This window comes from Sturnira hondurensis, unplaced genomic scaffold, assembly GCF_014824575.4.
Source record: "Sturnira hondurensis isolate 20B ecotype Veracruz unplaced genomic scaffold, ASM1482457v3 Scaffold0022566, whole genome shotgun sequence".
NCBI classification, from domain to species: domain Eukaryota; kingdom Metazoa; phylum Chordata; class Mammalia; order Chiroptera; family Phyllostomidae; genus Sturnira; species Sturnira hondurensis.
The window spans coordinates 5391899-5404813 of record NW_028095197.1 but is presented as its reverse complement, the minus strand read 5'-3'; the positions used below and the strand labels follow the sequence as shown (position 1 = coordinate 5404813).

Below are 12915 nucleotides of genomic sequence, written 5' to 3'. Positions count from 1 at the left end.
CCTCGGCCGGGCCGAGAGTCGCGTCAGTCGGTGCCCTCGGCCGAGCGCGGTCCGCCTCCCTTTCAGCGGCCATCCGTCCGAAGTGCGGCCAGGGGGCATGTCAGATCCACCAGGGGCGCCGCCGCCGGAGCTCGCAGGCCGCGGGTGAAGAAAAAAGTGCGACTTCACTCGGCCCAGAGCGAAGAGGTGGCCGGAAGCGAAGAGGTAGTCGGGAGCGAAGAGGTGGTCCAGAGCGAAGAGGTGACCGAGAGCAAAGAGGTGGCCCTAAGCGAAGAGGTGGTCCAGAGTGAGGAAATGGCGGCAGCTGGACTCAGCGTGACCGTCACCCACAGTGAGCACGGGTGTCCGGGTTGGTTCCGTGCCGCGAAAGTCTGGCAGGGTCCAAGGATTTGGCACGTGTTCTTTGGAAGCCCTTGTCCGAGTGTGTGTCCTGGCGTCCGGAAGTGTGGGTTCTTGCTTGTGTCCGCCAAATGGGTTTTTGTGTGGTTCTCTGTCAGCACACCTTTCTCTATGCCTGCAGTATTTTGTTTCAGGTCATTTATTTGCTCTTCGATGTCGTACTCCACGTCGTAGTCCTGGTTGTGTATGTAAACCTGTGCCTGCACAGTTATTGTGGGTCTTTGTGTCAGGCTTGTATTGGCCCATGCGTATGACTGCTGTGTGTCCGGACACCTATGTGGATGTCGAGTCAGAACCCATGTACACTGTTTTAGTGAGCTGTGGGTCCAAGCACGCACCCTGGGCACACTTTGGCTCTGCCTGCTGTAGAAGTTCACACAGACCAAAATGATCAATTCAGCGGAGGGCTGAGCCCATGAGGTTTCCTCAAGACCAGTGGTGGGAAACCACAGGGCCTCAGAATCTGGAGATTTTAGATCCTGCAATTTTAAGTGACCTTGGGATGTCTCCTTGGTAGGCATCTGGTTTGTTCTCTGTGAATTAGAGTTGTTAACACCTGTCCCATTGACCTCATGGCTGTTGAGCAGGCTCAAGGCTTCGCCTAATACATGGTAGACAGGCTACCCCCTTACTGCCTGCCTGGAAAGGAATTGGCACCTCTGCTCCAAAAGAGAAAATTTTTGCTGTTTTGAGTTTATTCACTCATTTGCCTATTTACCGAGCACCAACTGTGTATGTGCCCAGATGTGCCCAGTGGGAGAGACCTGGAGGGAAAAAACAGTCCTTTGCCCATTATAGAAAAGGATACAAAGGTCAGTACAGTACAGAATATAGGGCAATCAGGCCACATAGGCAGATGGCTTGTGATTAAAAGGGTGGACTTTAGAATCAGATCTGAGGTCAAGTTATGACTCCACAGTTGGGTCTTCAGAGACAGGTCTTGACTGAACTCACAGTTTGCTTATCTGTGAAATGGGTAATAATTGGTAGAACCTACTTCATAGGGTTGTTCTGACGATTAAATAAGGTAATGCCTAAAATGAGCCTAGTTAGCCTTTTGTGCATGTTAAGTGCTTAAATATTAGCTGATATTACTAATGTCATTAGTTATAATAGAGGAAACAAAAATCCTTAAGCTGGGCAAATGGTGTCAGGGGCTGTTTGGAGTAGGTTGCATAAAAACTGGGCCTTGAGGGCTGAAGGCTCTGTACTTATATATAATAGTATCAGCCTACATTGGTTTATGTGGAACAGTTTTCTTAATTAAATGCTTTTCTCTCTCCCCAGGCAATGAGAAGTATGACCTACATGTTACCCCGCAGCAAGGCTGTAGTGAACCAACTGTCCAAGACCTGGCCCAGGTTGTTGAAGAGGCCACTGGGGTCCCACTACCTTTTCAGAAACTCATCTTTAAGGGTAGGCATTTCTCTTCCAGCTTTAAGCCTTTATGACTAAAGGAACTGAGTAACTCTCAGTTCTCAAAATTGGATAATTCTTGTTTGCTGTTTATTTATTTATTTCTTCAGCAAATATTCATTGAGGACCTACTGTGTACTGGATACTTCCAAACATTTGGACAGGTATTAGAGTTGAAGCCATATGAGGGTGGCAGAATCTTACCTTTTTTTCCTTAAAGCAAATACCCTTGTCTTGTTCTTAATTTTAGGGGAAAGGTGTTCAGTCTTTTCTTAAGATTTTATTTATTTTTAGCCCTGGCTGGTATAGCTTAGTGGATTGAGCATGGGCCTGGGAATCAAACAACTGTGGTTCGATTCCCAGTCTGGGCGCATGCCTGGGTTGCAGGCCAATTCCCAGCAGGAGACACACAAGAGGCAACCATACATTGATATTTCTCCCCCTCTCTCCTTCCCTTCCCCTTTAAAGATAAATTAATAAAATCTTTAAAAAAAGATTTTATTTATTATTAGAGAGGGGAAGGAAGGGAGAAAGAGAGGGGGAGAAATATCAATGTGTGAGAGAGATAATCACAATCAATCAATTGCCTCTCACACAATCAATCAATTGCCTCGGCCCCCAATTTGAGACCAGGCCTGCAACCCAGGCACGTGCCTGGAGGGGGAATCAAACTGGTGACCTTTCAGTTCGCAGGCAAGTGCTCAATCCACTGAGCCACACTGGCCAGGGCAAACAAAATAATTTTCAGTGCAACCTTATTCACAATAGTAAGAAACTGGGAAGAGCCAAAAATTAAGGAATGGGGCCGGATAAATACACATTAGAGCAATAGAAGACTTCATAGAGCAGAAATCTTACATTTGTGATGAAGCACAGTCTACCCTGGCTGAGTTAGATCCTCTTTCCATTGTGCATTCACATAGTACTCACTACCACTTTGGCATAACTTGTATTGAAATTACTATTAAAATAATTGTTTTCAGAGTTGCTCAGTATGATTTTTCTGTTAGAATAACAAACTCTGTGTGGGTAGAGATACTACTGTGTGTCCAATGCTCCGCATAGTGCTGACGTAGAGGATGATGGATGAACAAACTTACCAGGAGTCTGGCTGGGACAGCCCACTGGGTGATGCCAATTTGTGCCAGGACCTGTCCTCTCCATACCCCCATGTTCTGTCTTTCCATTCCATGGGAACCCATTATTTTGGTATCTGGTGGGGCCAGATTTGTCTCATTTAGTGCCCATCATAAAGTATTTAGTGATGTAGAGCATTTTTATTTCTATTTCACAGTGTAACTCCTTGTTTTTGGCAGGGGTGGGGGGTTGCGCATTTCTTATTTTTTTCACTTTAATAAAGGTTTCATTTTAAAATTAAAAAGGCACATTTCAAAATAGAGAAAACACAAAAAGAAAATGTTCTCCTGGATAAAACCCGTTATAACATTTCAGTGAATTTCTGTTCAGCTTTTTAGTTTGCTTGTTCTAACATCTGGAAGTGCAGCTTCTTGTTTGTGGGCTTTTGTTGTTATTTTTTTATCCTCTTGTGAGGATTTTTTTTTTCAGTGCTTTTAGAGAGGAAGGGAGAGAGGGAAAGAGAGAAACACCAATGCAAGAGAGAAGCATCAGTTGGTTGTCTCCTATATGCGCCCAAACTGGGGATTGAACCTGCAACCTAGGTATGTGCCCTGAGTGGGAATCAAACCTGAAACCTTTTGGTTACAGGACGACGCTAGAACTGACTGAGCCACACCAGCCAGGGCAATGGTTTCAGGGGTTTTTTGTTGTTGTTGTTTTTTAATTTGTTTTTAGTTGACAAAACTATAGTCGTATTGATTATACAGTTTTTGTAACTTTCTTTCCAGTAAACAGAGGGTCATCAATGTTTATTGTGGCCTTGAAGTTTGCTGAAAAAATGACCTTTAATACCTCCAAAGTCTTCTGTTGTTCTGAAGTATAGTTTATCAGGCTCCTACTCCTGAATTTTTGGCTCTTTCCAGTTTCTTACTGTAATGAATAAGGTCGCACTGAAAATTATGTGTTTGTACTGGCCAGTATGGCTCAGTAGATTGAGCACTAGTCTCCAAACTGGAAGGTCACCAGTTCAGTTCCCTGTCAGGCCATGTGCCCGGGTTGCAGGCCAGGTCCCCAGTTGGTGGCCTATGGGGAGCAACAGATTGATATTTCTCTTGTTTCTCTCACACACTGATGTTTCTCTCCCTCTCTTTCCCCCTCCCTCCCCCCTTTTTGAAAATAAGTAAATAAAATCTTTTTTAAAAGGAAGAAAATTATTATATAACAGTTATTTTGCAGGCACATGTTCTGTTATTTGTTTAAGATAAAAGCTGAAGTGAAGTTACTGAGTCAAGACCCTTCTAAGAAGGTTACACCAAGTTACCGTCTTCTCATTAGTGGAAACACTTGTCTGTCTCCTTGCTGAAATCTGTTTTCAATGTTGTACAATTGTTACAACTTGGCATAACTTTCTTCTCTTCAGGAAAGTCTCTGAAGGAAATGGAGAAACCTTTGTCTGCACTTGGACTACAAAATGGTTGCCGGGTCATGTTAATTGGGAAAAAGGTAAATTGCTTTTTCCACCAGAATACAACCAAATCAAATGACCGAGGTCTTTTATGCATATTTCTGTGTAGAAGGCAAAATTGGGGACCAGATTCTGCATTGGAGAAGCACTCTGAACAAATGTAGTCTCCATTGGTTTGATGGGGCCCTCAGTTTTGTTGTTCTTATGCCCTCTGGCTTCTGTCGGTGTGGGCTCTTGCTCTGCAGTTAGGCACAGTTGTGCTGCCTCAGTAGAAGTTTTTGTGTTGGTGGTGGAGTCTCAGTGTGGTTAAAAAGCACCTAAGACAGGCCTTACTCATTTCATTTGGAGGGGATTTGCAAGAGAACATTTGGTAAAATAAACCTGTAGATTTAAAAAGTAAATACAAGTTTTAGGCGCTCTCCCTTTAACCACCTTTTTTCTAAAGTTTCCCACAAGGGAAAAAACTCTCTGGCTGGAAAGAAAGGTTTAGACTAAAGAATGGAGGGAGAAAAAGAGCCAGTTGGTGACAGGTGAGAACAATAGCCTCCTGGGTGATGAGAGGGCCCTGGCCTGTCCTGCATTGTGACCCAATGGAATTGTTGGTTACATGAAGTTCCCTTACTTTGAGTGAGGTGGCTGATTCAGAGTGGGAAGAGGGTGAGATTAGCAAAGTAGAGGCGAAGAAAGTGTGGTCCAGACTTGGAACTTCTGGAGATTAACTTCTGAATTTAGCCACAAAAAAGAATGCGAATAATTTGGAATAGTATAAAAGCAGGAAGATGCTGGCTCTGGCTATCAATTGTTTAGGTAAGAGATGGGGAAATCGTTGAGATTTCTTGCTCAAGGGTCAGAGAGAATAGTGATGGGCAATGGCGGAACCCAAATGTTGAGGTTGAAGAAGCTATAGGACCCCTGTTTGGAGCTCTCCTGGGGTATGTAGAGCCAAATCTGACTCATCTCAGCTCTATTTTTTTTTTTTTTTGGCTGTGTGACCTTAAAACAGTAGCACTGGTAAAGTGCTCAGGATAGTGCCTGGCATAGAGGGAATGCTCAATAAAAGTACTCATTATTGTCATGTTGGTGGATGGCATTTTGGAATTCTATGTAAAGGAATAGTAGAATTCCATCTACGTAGCCATTCGGGACTCTTCACAGGTGTTCACTGTAATGGATTCGCCCTCCAGGGATCAGACTGGCTGTTGATGATCAACCCCAGGATGAGGTTGAGCTTGGCTCCATTTTCTGAATCCAAGCTGTCGGGTTTTGCCTGAAAACTAACTTTGTAACAAATATTTGTTACAAGGGCAGGCTCTGTAGTCAGACTCCTTGGGTTCAGATCCTGGCTCTACCCTTTCTGTCACTGTGGGCAACTCTACCTTTGTCTCAAGTTCCTCATCTGTAAAAAGGAAAGATGATGATTCCTCCCTTTTAGGGTTGTTGTGATGATTACTACCGTCTCTCTAGTCTGGAGTCTGTACATACCCTCTCTCTAGTCTAGTCTTTGTAGATAGAAAACCTAAGGTGTATCCCATCGCTTGTTTTCCAAGAAGCAACATTGTTAAGATTTGTTTTGGTGAGTGGTTTAGCCCATTTGTGGCCAGACGTTTTTTTTTCCTGACAGGGGATACTCTTCTTAAACATTCTGTGTTTTAAAAAGACTTTTACAATTTATTTTTAGAGAGAGGGGGTGGGAGAGAGGAAAGAGGGGAGAAAGAAACATTGATATGTGAGAGGAACATGAAGCAGTTGCTTCTTGCAGGCCCCTAACCTGGTACAGAACCCACAACCCAGGCATGTGCCCTGACTAGGAATCCAACCAGCACCCTTTTGCCTTGTGGGATGATGCCCAGCAAACTGAACCACACTGGACAGGGCTGTGTTTTATTTGTTTGTTTGTTTTATTCTTAAATATTTTAGAACAGTCCAGAGGAAGAAGTTGAACTAAAGAAGTTGAAAGATTTGGAGAAGTCTGTGGAGAAGATAGCTAACCAACTGGAAGAGTTGAATAAAGAGCTTAGTGGAATCCAGCAGGTAACTCTTGGTGGACTTTGACTATTTATCTTCTCTAAGAAATTTGTGAAGATACAAACTTATGATAGGCTCTGTAGTCAGGCTCCTTGGGTTCAGATCCTGGCTCTACCCTTTCTGTCACTGTGGGCAACTCTACCTTTGTCTTAAGTTCCTCATCTGCAAAAAGGAAAGAAGATGATTTCTCCCTTTTAGGGTTGTTGTGATGATTAAATAATGTAGTTTGAGCCTGAGACACGCTAAGTGCTTTGTAAGAGTTATCACTGTTATTTTCAAACCCCAGCCAGCATCCATTTGTGCGTCTGGGAGAGCACCTGCCGTGTTAGGATCACGTACTGTCTGAAATAGAAAAGGTAACTTCTCTCACTGTAGTCCAGCAATTTTCAACCAGTGTGCCACAAGAATTTTTAAAACATGCAATGTCTGACTATTTAGTCAGGGGCACTGACATCTTTTTCCTTAGCTTTTCCAATAAAAAAATGGCAACAGCCAACACAACAATAGCTGTCAGGTGTGAATAAATCAAAATTATACCTATTTTTTGCTCAGATTAGCAAAAAATAAATTTCTTGGTTCATATTACAGACTTTCATTTTATTTTTCATTTTCATTTGTTTATTTAAGGGAGGGGAAGGGAGGAAGAAAGGGGGAGAGAAATCTTGATTGGTTGCCCCTCTCACATGCCTGACCAGGGACCGAACCCAAAACCTAGGCATGTGTCCTGACCAGGGATTGCACCGGTGGCTCTTTGCTTTGCAGGTCAATGCCCAACCAACTGAGCCACACCAGTCAGGGCCAAAATTTTAGTGATTAGTTTATGTGCGCCATGATGTAAAAAATGTTGAAAATTGCTGGTCTAGGCTGATTATAATATGTTTAGCAAAGCAAAGAACATTTTGTTGATTCATAGAAGGTCCAACTTGACTGGATCTTAGAGGAGTAGTCATCCAATTCAATTTTTCTTTTTTAAATTTTTTATTTATTTACTTTTGTGGGGGGAAGGGAAGGAGAAAGAGAGAGTGAGGAACATCAATGTGTGGTTGCCTCTCACACGCCCCCTACTGAGGACCTGGCCTACAACCCAGGCATGTGCTCTGGCAGGGAGTTGAACTAGCAACATTTTGGTTCCCAGGCCTGCACTCAATCCACTGAGCCACACCAGCCAGGGTCAATTTCTTATATTAGAGATGGAGTACTGAAATCAATAAGGATTAGAAACAGTCCCAAACCATTTGTGTTTGGCATCATTTTATAACTTTAATGGATGTATGCTTGTGTTTTAATTGCAAAAGTAATACATGCTGATTGTATGTGATGTTTAAGTAAATATATGGGCATTAATGTGGAAAATAAAAATTACCGGTAGTGCCCCAGCTCAAAGACAGCCATTATTAAAGCCTGGAATCTATTTTTCTGTCTTTAAAACAAATTGGTATGCTGTTATGCACACTGTAAATTGTTCATTAAAAATGATCATACTTTTTCCCTGGCTGGCGTAGCTCAGTGGATTGAGTGTGGGCCTGCGAACCAAAGGATCGATGTTTGATTCCCAGTCAGGGCACATGCCTGGGTTGCAGGCCAGGTCCCAGCAGGGGACCCATGAGAGGCAACCGTACATTGATATTTCTCTCCCTCTCTCCTTTCCTTACCCTCTAAAGATAAATAAAATCTTAAAAAAAAAATCATACTTGTCAAAACTTGCATAACATTCATCACATGTGAATGTAGCATGGTTTATTACCTAACCAATTCTCTATTGTTCATCTCTTAATGTTCTTTTACCATTTTGGGTAATGCTTCTTTGAAATCCTTAGATATAGATCTTTTTTGACTATTTCTGATTTTTTTAGTAGAATAAATTCCTTGAGTTGGCATTTCTGGCTAATGTGTACAACATGTTGTCAGATTTGCATCTGTAACTGTTGGGTTTGATAAACACCCCCGGAGATCCCTGCTGTCACCAGCTAACTGGTCATTTGACCAAGTAATGTGAATAAACAGTCAGACCATTTATAAAAATAATGTAAGTTCTGCCATTTGTTAGCACATGTCTGTGTCAGGAGTTATATTAAGGGCCTGCATATATTCCCCTTGGTCCCCACAGTAACCCTATGGGGTATGGGTATCGTAATCTTCATTTTCAAAATGAGGATACGGAGGCACAGATAGGTTAAGTAACTTACTGAAGGTCACAACCCAATAAAGGGCAGCAGAATCCAAGTCCAGGGGTGTCAGACTCTAAACCCTGTGCTCTTACCGTGTCTGCCTCCCGTATGTAGGTATACTCTTCTGGCTTCACCAGAGCCGGGGCTCAGGAGGCATTTGCAGGTTATTACAGAGGGGCCTATTACAGCGCTTGGGGAGCCCAGGGCCAGTTTTTCTGTTTTTCCCAGAGGTGAAGTTGTAGGTCTGAGGGCTGGCCCAGCCTGTCGGGGGGGATGTGGACACAGGGTGTGGCTGCTCCATCAGTGCCTCAGCTGGGAGTTTCCGTTAGCCTCAAGGAACCCTCGAAAGAGTGCATTATTTCTCCACAGGGCTTTCTGGCCACGGATTTGCAAGCTGAAGCTCTCGGCAGACTCAATAAGAGAGTAAAAGCCACAATCGAGCAGTTTATGAAGATCTTGGAGGAGATTGACACACTAGTGAGTAAATATTCACCTGAGAAAAACTAGTTTCCTTTGACTATGTTTTAGTCAGTTTTACTCTTTCGGCAACGCAGTCTTACTGTCCTAGGATATGGAGCTCCTGCTATGTGTCAGACATGGCTAGGTCCAGGGTGAATGCACAGAAGGGTGAGACAGGTCCTGATTTCTAGGCACCTACATCCCGCCAACACAGGGCTTTTGTCATTTTTACTAATGTGTGCTAGTAGCACCCAATCCTCATGAAGCTGGGCTCCAAATGGTCCATGGTCTCTCAGTCAGAGAAACATAGGCTTCACTTACTGATATTCCACTTATCTCATTACCTGTACAGAATTTAATCAGACCCAGTTCTTGGGAGGCTGTGGGAATTATTGATGCCATGTTCCCTTTTACAGATGATGGTGATGATGATGATATTTCTAGCCTGATTCCTCATTCTTTTTTTTTTTTTTAAGACAGGAAGGGAGGGGGAAAGAGAGGGAGAGAAACATTGATGTGTGGTTGCCTCTCATGTGCCTCCTACTGGGGACCTGGCCCACAACCCAAGCATGTGCCCTGACTGGGCATTGAACTGGTGACCCTTTGGTTTGCACGCTGGTGCTCAATCCACTGAGCCACACCAGCCAGGGCTGATGCCACATTCTTGAGGGTGAGCTATTCTGCTTGGGATTCGGCATGGAGGGTGAGGAAGGTTGTAAAGAAGATGCAGAAGGTGCTTTTCTTGCCACAGTGAACTCATGGTATGGCCACAACATTGTATCCGTACATAGGAAAGAGTGAAAGAACAAAGTCTGTGTTAAAGATCAGTTTCTGTGTCCCAGACACTGAGAAAAAAGGGAGCTTTTATAAGGCCAAGAGCCATGGAAGGGTGGTGGAGGATATAGACTCAGAGAAATGATTCCTGAGAATGCATGTCTCATTCACAGTGGTGACCTAGTACTCTGGGTATTTCTGATGTGTTCTTATGTCATTTTCAAAGATAATTATTTATGTGTCAACTTATTCTTCCATAGATTCTGCCAGAAAATTTCAAAGACAGTAGACTGAAAAGGAAGGGTTTGGTGAAAAGGGTTCAGGTGAGTTGTGTGGTAGAGCATTACAAAGAGTAAAATGTTGGTGACTGTGTTGATCTGTTCAACGAAGGATATAGAAGTGTGTGCAGCTTTTTATTTTATTTTATTTTATTTTTTAAATATTTTGTATTTATTTATCTTTAGAGGGGAAGGGAAGGAGAGAGGGAGAGAAACATCAATGTATGGTTGCCTCTGGTGTGTCCCCTGCGGAGAACTGCCCTGCAACCCAGGCATGTGCCCTGACTAAGAATCGAACCTCGATCATGTGGTTCGCAGGCCCGCGCTCAATCCACTAAGCTATACCAGCCAGGGCTTATTTTATTTTTTTTATTGTTACTCAGCATTCAGCATGAACCCAGAATATTAGAATTTAAACTAATTGGGAAGGAAGATCACTGGAGAGCAGATGGGGTGAACACATTCATATGTACAGTGCCCTCTGAAACTGTACAGTTGCAGCATCAAGACTTCTGTTGTCACCACCCTCTTGGGGGCTATGGGCCTAGAGCATGTTCAGAAACCCTGGTCCTATGTGTCCCTCCTCCTCCTGTCCTTACTTTGGAGCCCAGGCCATCCCTGCACAGCCTGTTTCAGCATGAGTCGGTCACCCGTGGGTTTTCCAGAATGGTTGAGCAGAGCCTTGGGGTTGGCTAGCTCTGGGTGGACCCTCATGGTCATGCATGGATCTTTCAGGCGTTCCTAGCTGAGTGTGATACAGTGGAGCAGAACATCTGCCAGGAGACGGAGCGGCTGCAATCCACAAACTTGGCCCTGGCCAAGTGAGGTGAGGTGGAGAGAGGCTGTTCTACCCTGAAGACAGTTCCACCAGCTCTGCCTCATCTGGAACAGAAGTTACCTGATTTCTCCAGGGTTGCTGGGGACAATTGGCCAGTTGACAGTTTTCCTTCTCCTACATCTGTTCTCAAAGAACAAGTATGATCTTTACAGTACTAAGTAGAGCGCTTGTCTGTTTTCCCATTCTGTCTCTGTGTGACTGTGCTGACCACCAGCTCACCTCGTCTGGAGAGGGCCCAAGTCTTTCCAGATCTTTTGACCTTTGGGTGCTTTCATTTGTCCTGGGGTAGTTTGGGTTTTTATAGGCCACCTTGGACTTCAGATACATGAGGACTTTTTGCCCTTGTGATCCTGGAGTCCCACAGATGTGAATCAGAGTTGTGTCTCATCAAGAATGTTGGGAATGGCTTGAAACAGGTGTTTGGTACAAAGTAGTCCAAGTATCTCTCGTCGTGACCTGATTCTGGAAGAGCTGGCTTGGATGTTGGTTCACATACCCTGTCCTTACCTCCCAGTGCCTGCAAAGCCACAGCCAGTAGGTCTCAGGGGGCTATTCCTGGGGTGAGGCCTGTGGTTGATGTCTCCAAACAAATCTGTAGAAGGTTAGAACCCAGTGCTGATGGAGTCTCTGCTTGAAACCAGGTCAGAATCACAGCTTAGGAAGGGCAGAGTGGGGAGCAGAATGAGTAAAGCAGGCAGATGGGGAAGACAGCCATAAACTTCTCAGAAGTTCCTTCCAAGGCATTTCTGTTACCTGTGCCATCCTGAGATTTATGTTTCCTTCAAAGCTGTTCCTGTTTGTCTTATGGCCTTCTCTACCCTCCACCTACTGTGTATACAAAACAGTTTGTACACATATCAGCAAGCAGAAGAGTGTTTAAACTCTTTTTTAAAATGAAGTGTAAAAGGCAAAAGCCCCTGTGGTTCTAGTTGTAACTTTAATAAAATCAAGAGTGGCCATGCGTGCCAGAACTCTTAAACTGGTCAACTGCTGTCACCCCATTTTTTTCACATAGTGCCCAGGAAACAGATGGGCTCTTGATGGACAACTCTGAAGTCAACCTTATTTGGCAGAGAGGGCATCAGTGAAGTCCCAGGAATTTAGGACTGTATGGGTGGGACTAGGACAAGGTGATGACGGGGTGGACAGGTGGATGAGGCTCAGGGCCTGGCCCAGCCCGGCCCACCACCAACTGCAATCAGAGCAACTCAGTACTTAGGTGTTTTTATGTAGTCGCTGTGTTGCCTTGTGTCACAAATTGAATGAAAAGTTACTGTGTGCCAGATACTATTTTAAGTACTTTAGATGCATTAATTGTTTAATCCTCAAACAACCTAGGAGGTAGACAGATACTAACCCATGTTAGAGGTGAGGAAGCTGAGAGAGCTTAGGTAATTTGCTGAAATCATAGAGTAACTGACAAAGCCAGGACACCAAGCTGGGCAGTTTGGTTCAGAGCGCATGCTCTTAATCTCTACTGTGCCACCTCCCCATCGACAGGGTTGCATGTTCTCTCTCATTTGCTCTTCCTCGCCCTCCTTATCTCCTCCCGTATTGGTCTTTCCACTTCCTCTCTGGTCCTCTCCAATTCATTCTCCACAGAGCATTGTGAATAATTATAAAGTACGAGTCCTATCATGTTGGTCCCCTGTTTAAAAACCTCCAATGACTTCCCATTTCTTTGAAAATAAAGGCCAAAGTCCTTACTCTCTGCCCTCTCCCATTTCATCTCAGACCACCCTCCTATTTGCTGCCTGTGATTGGCCACTCTGGTCTTCGCCCAGGTCCTCATATGCTCTGTACCCTCTGCTGCCCTGGGGTCTTTGCATACACTCTTCCCCTGTTGGGACAGCTCCACGTCACCCTTCCACCACTGCCATCCCTTTCCTAGGTAACTCTTATTTATCTTTCAAAACTGAACTCAATGCCTTTTCCATGGACTGAGAACATATCAAGGCCCCTGTCATAGCTTGCCGTAACTTTTCTTTCCCAGCATGTATCATAGTCTGTGATGAT

General features: G+C 44.2%; 1 protein-coding gene and 1 long non-coding RNA gene across 2 annotated transcripts; one reads left to right on the top strand and one right to left on the bottom strand.

Annotated features, from left to right (window-relative positions):
* The first annotated feature begins 154 nt into the window (after positions 1-154).
* On the top strand, positions 155-11057 carry BAG1 (BAG cochaperone 1). Its single transcript, XM_037036181.1, has 8 exons — positions 155-240; positions 277-331; positions 1687-1815; positions 4313-4395; positions 6275-6388; positions 8920-9027; positions 10044-10106; positions 10797-11057. Exons 2-8 carry the CDS (start codon positions 295-297, stop codon positions 10884-10886), a joined length of 624 nt encoding a protein of 207 aa, XP_036892076.1. The 5' UTR covers positions 155-240; positions 277-294; the 3' UTR covers positions 10887-11057.
* On the bottom strand, positions 11018-11773 carry LOC118979880 (uncharacterized). Its single transcript, XR_005065000.1, has 2 exons — positions 11407-11773; positions 11018-11249 (listed from the first exon to the last, which is right to left on the bottom strand). It is a non-coding gene; the product is annotated as an uncharacterized LOC118979880 (long non-coding RNA).
* Between the last annotated feature and the right edge of the window lie 1142 nt (positions 11774-12915).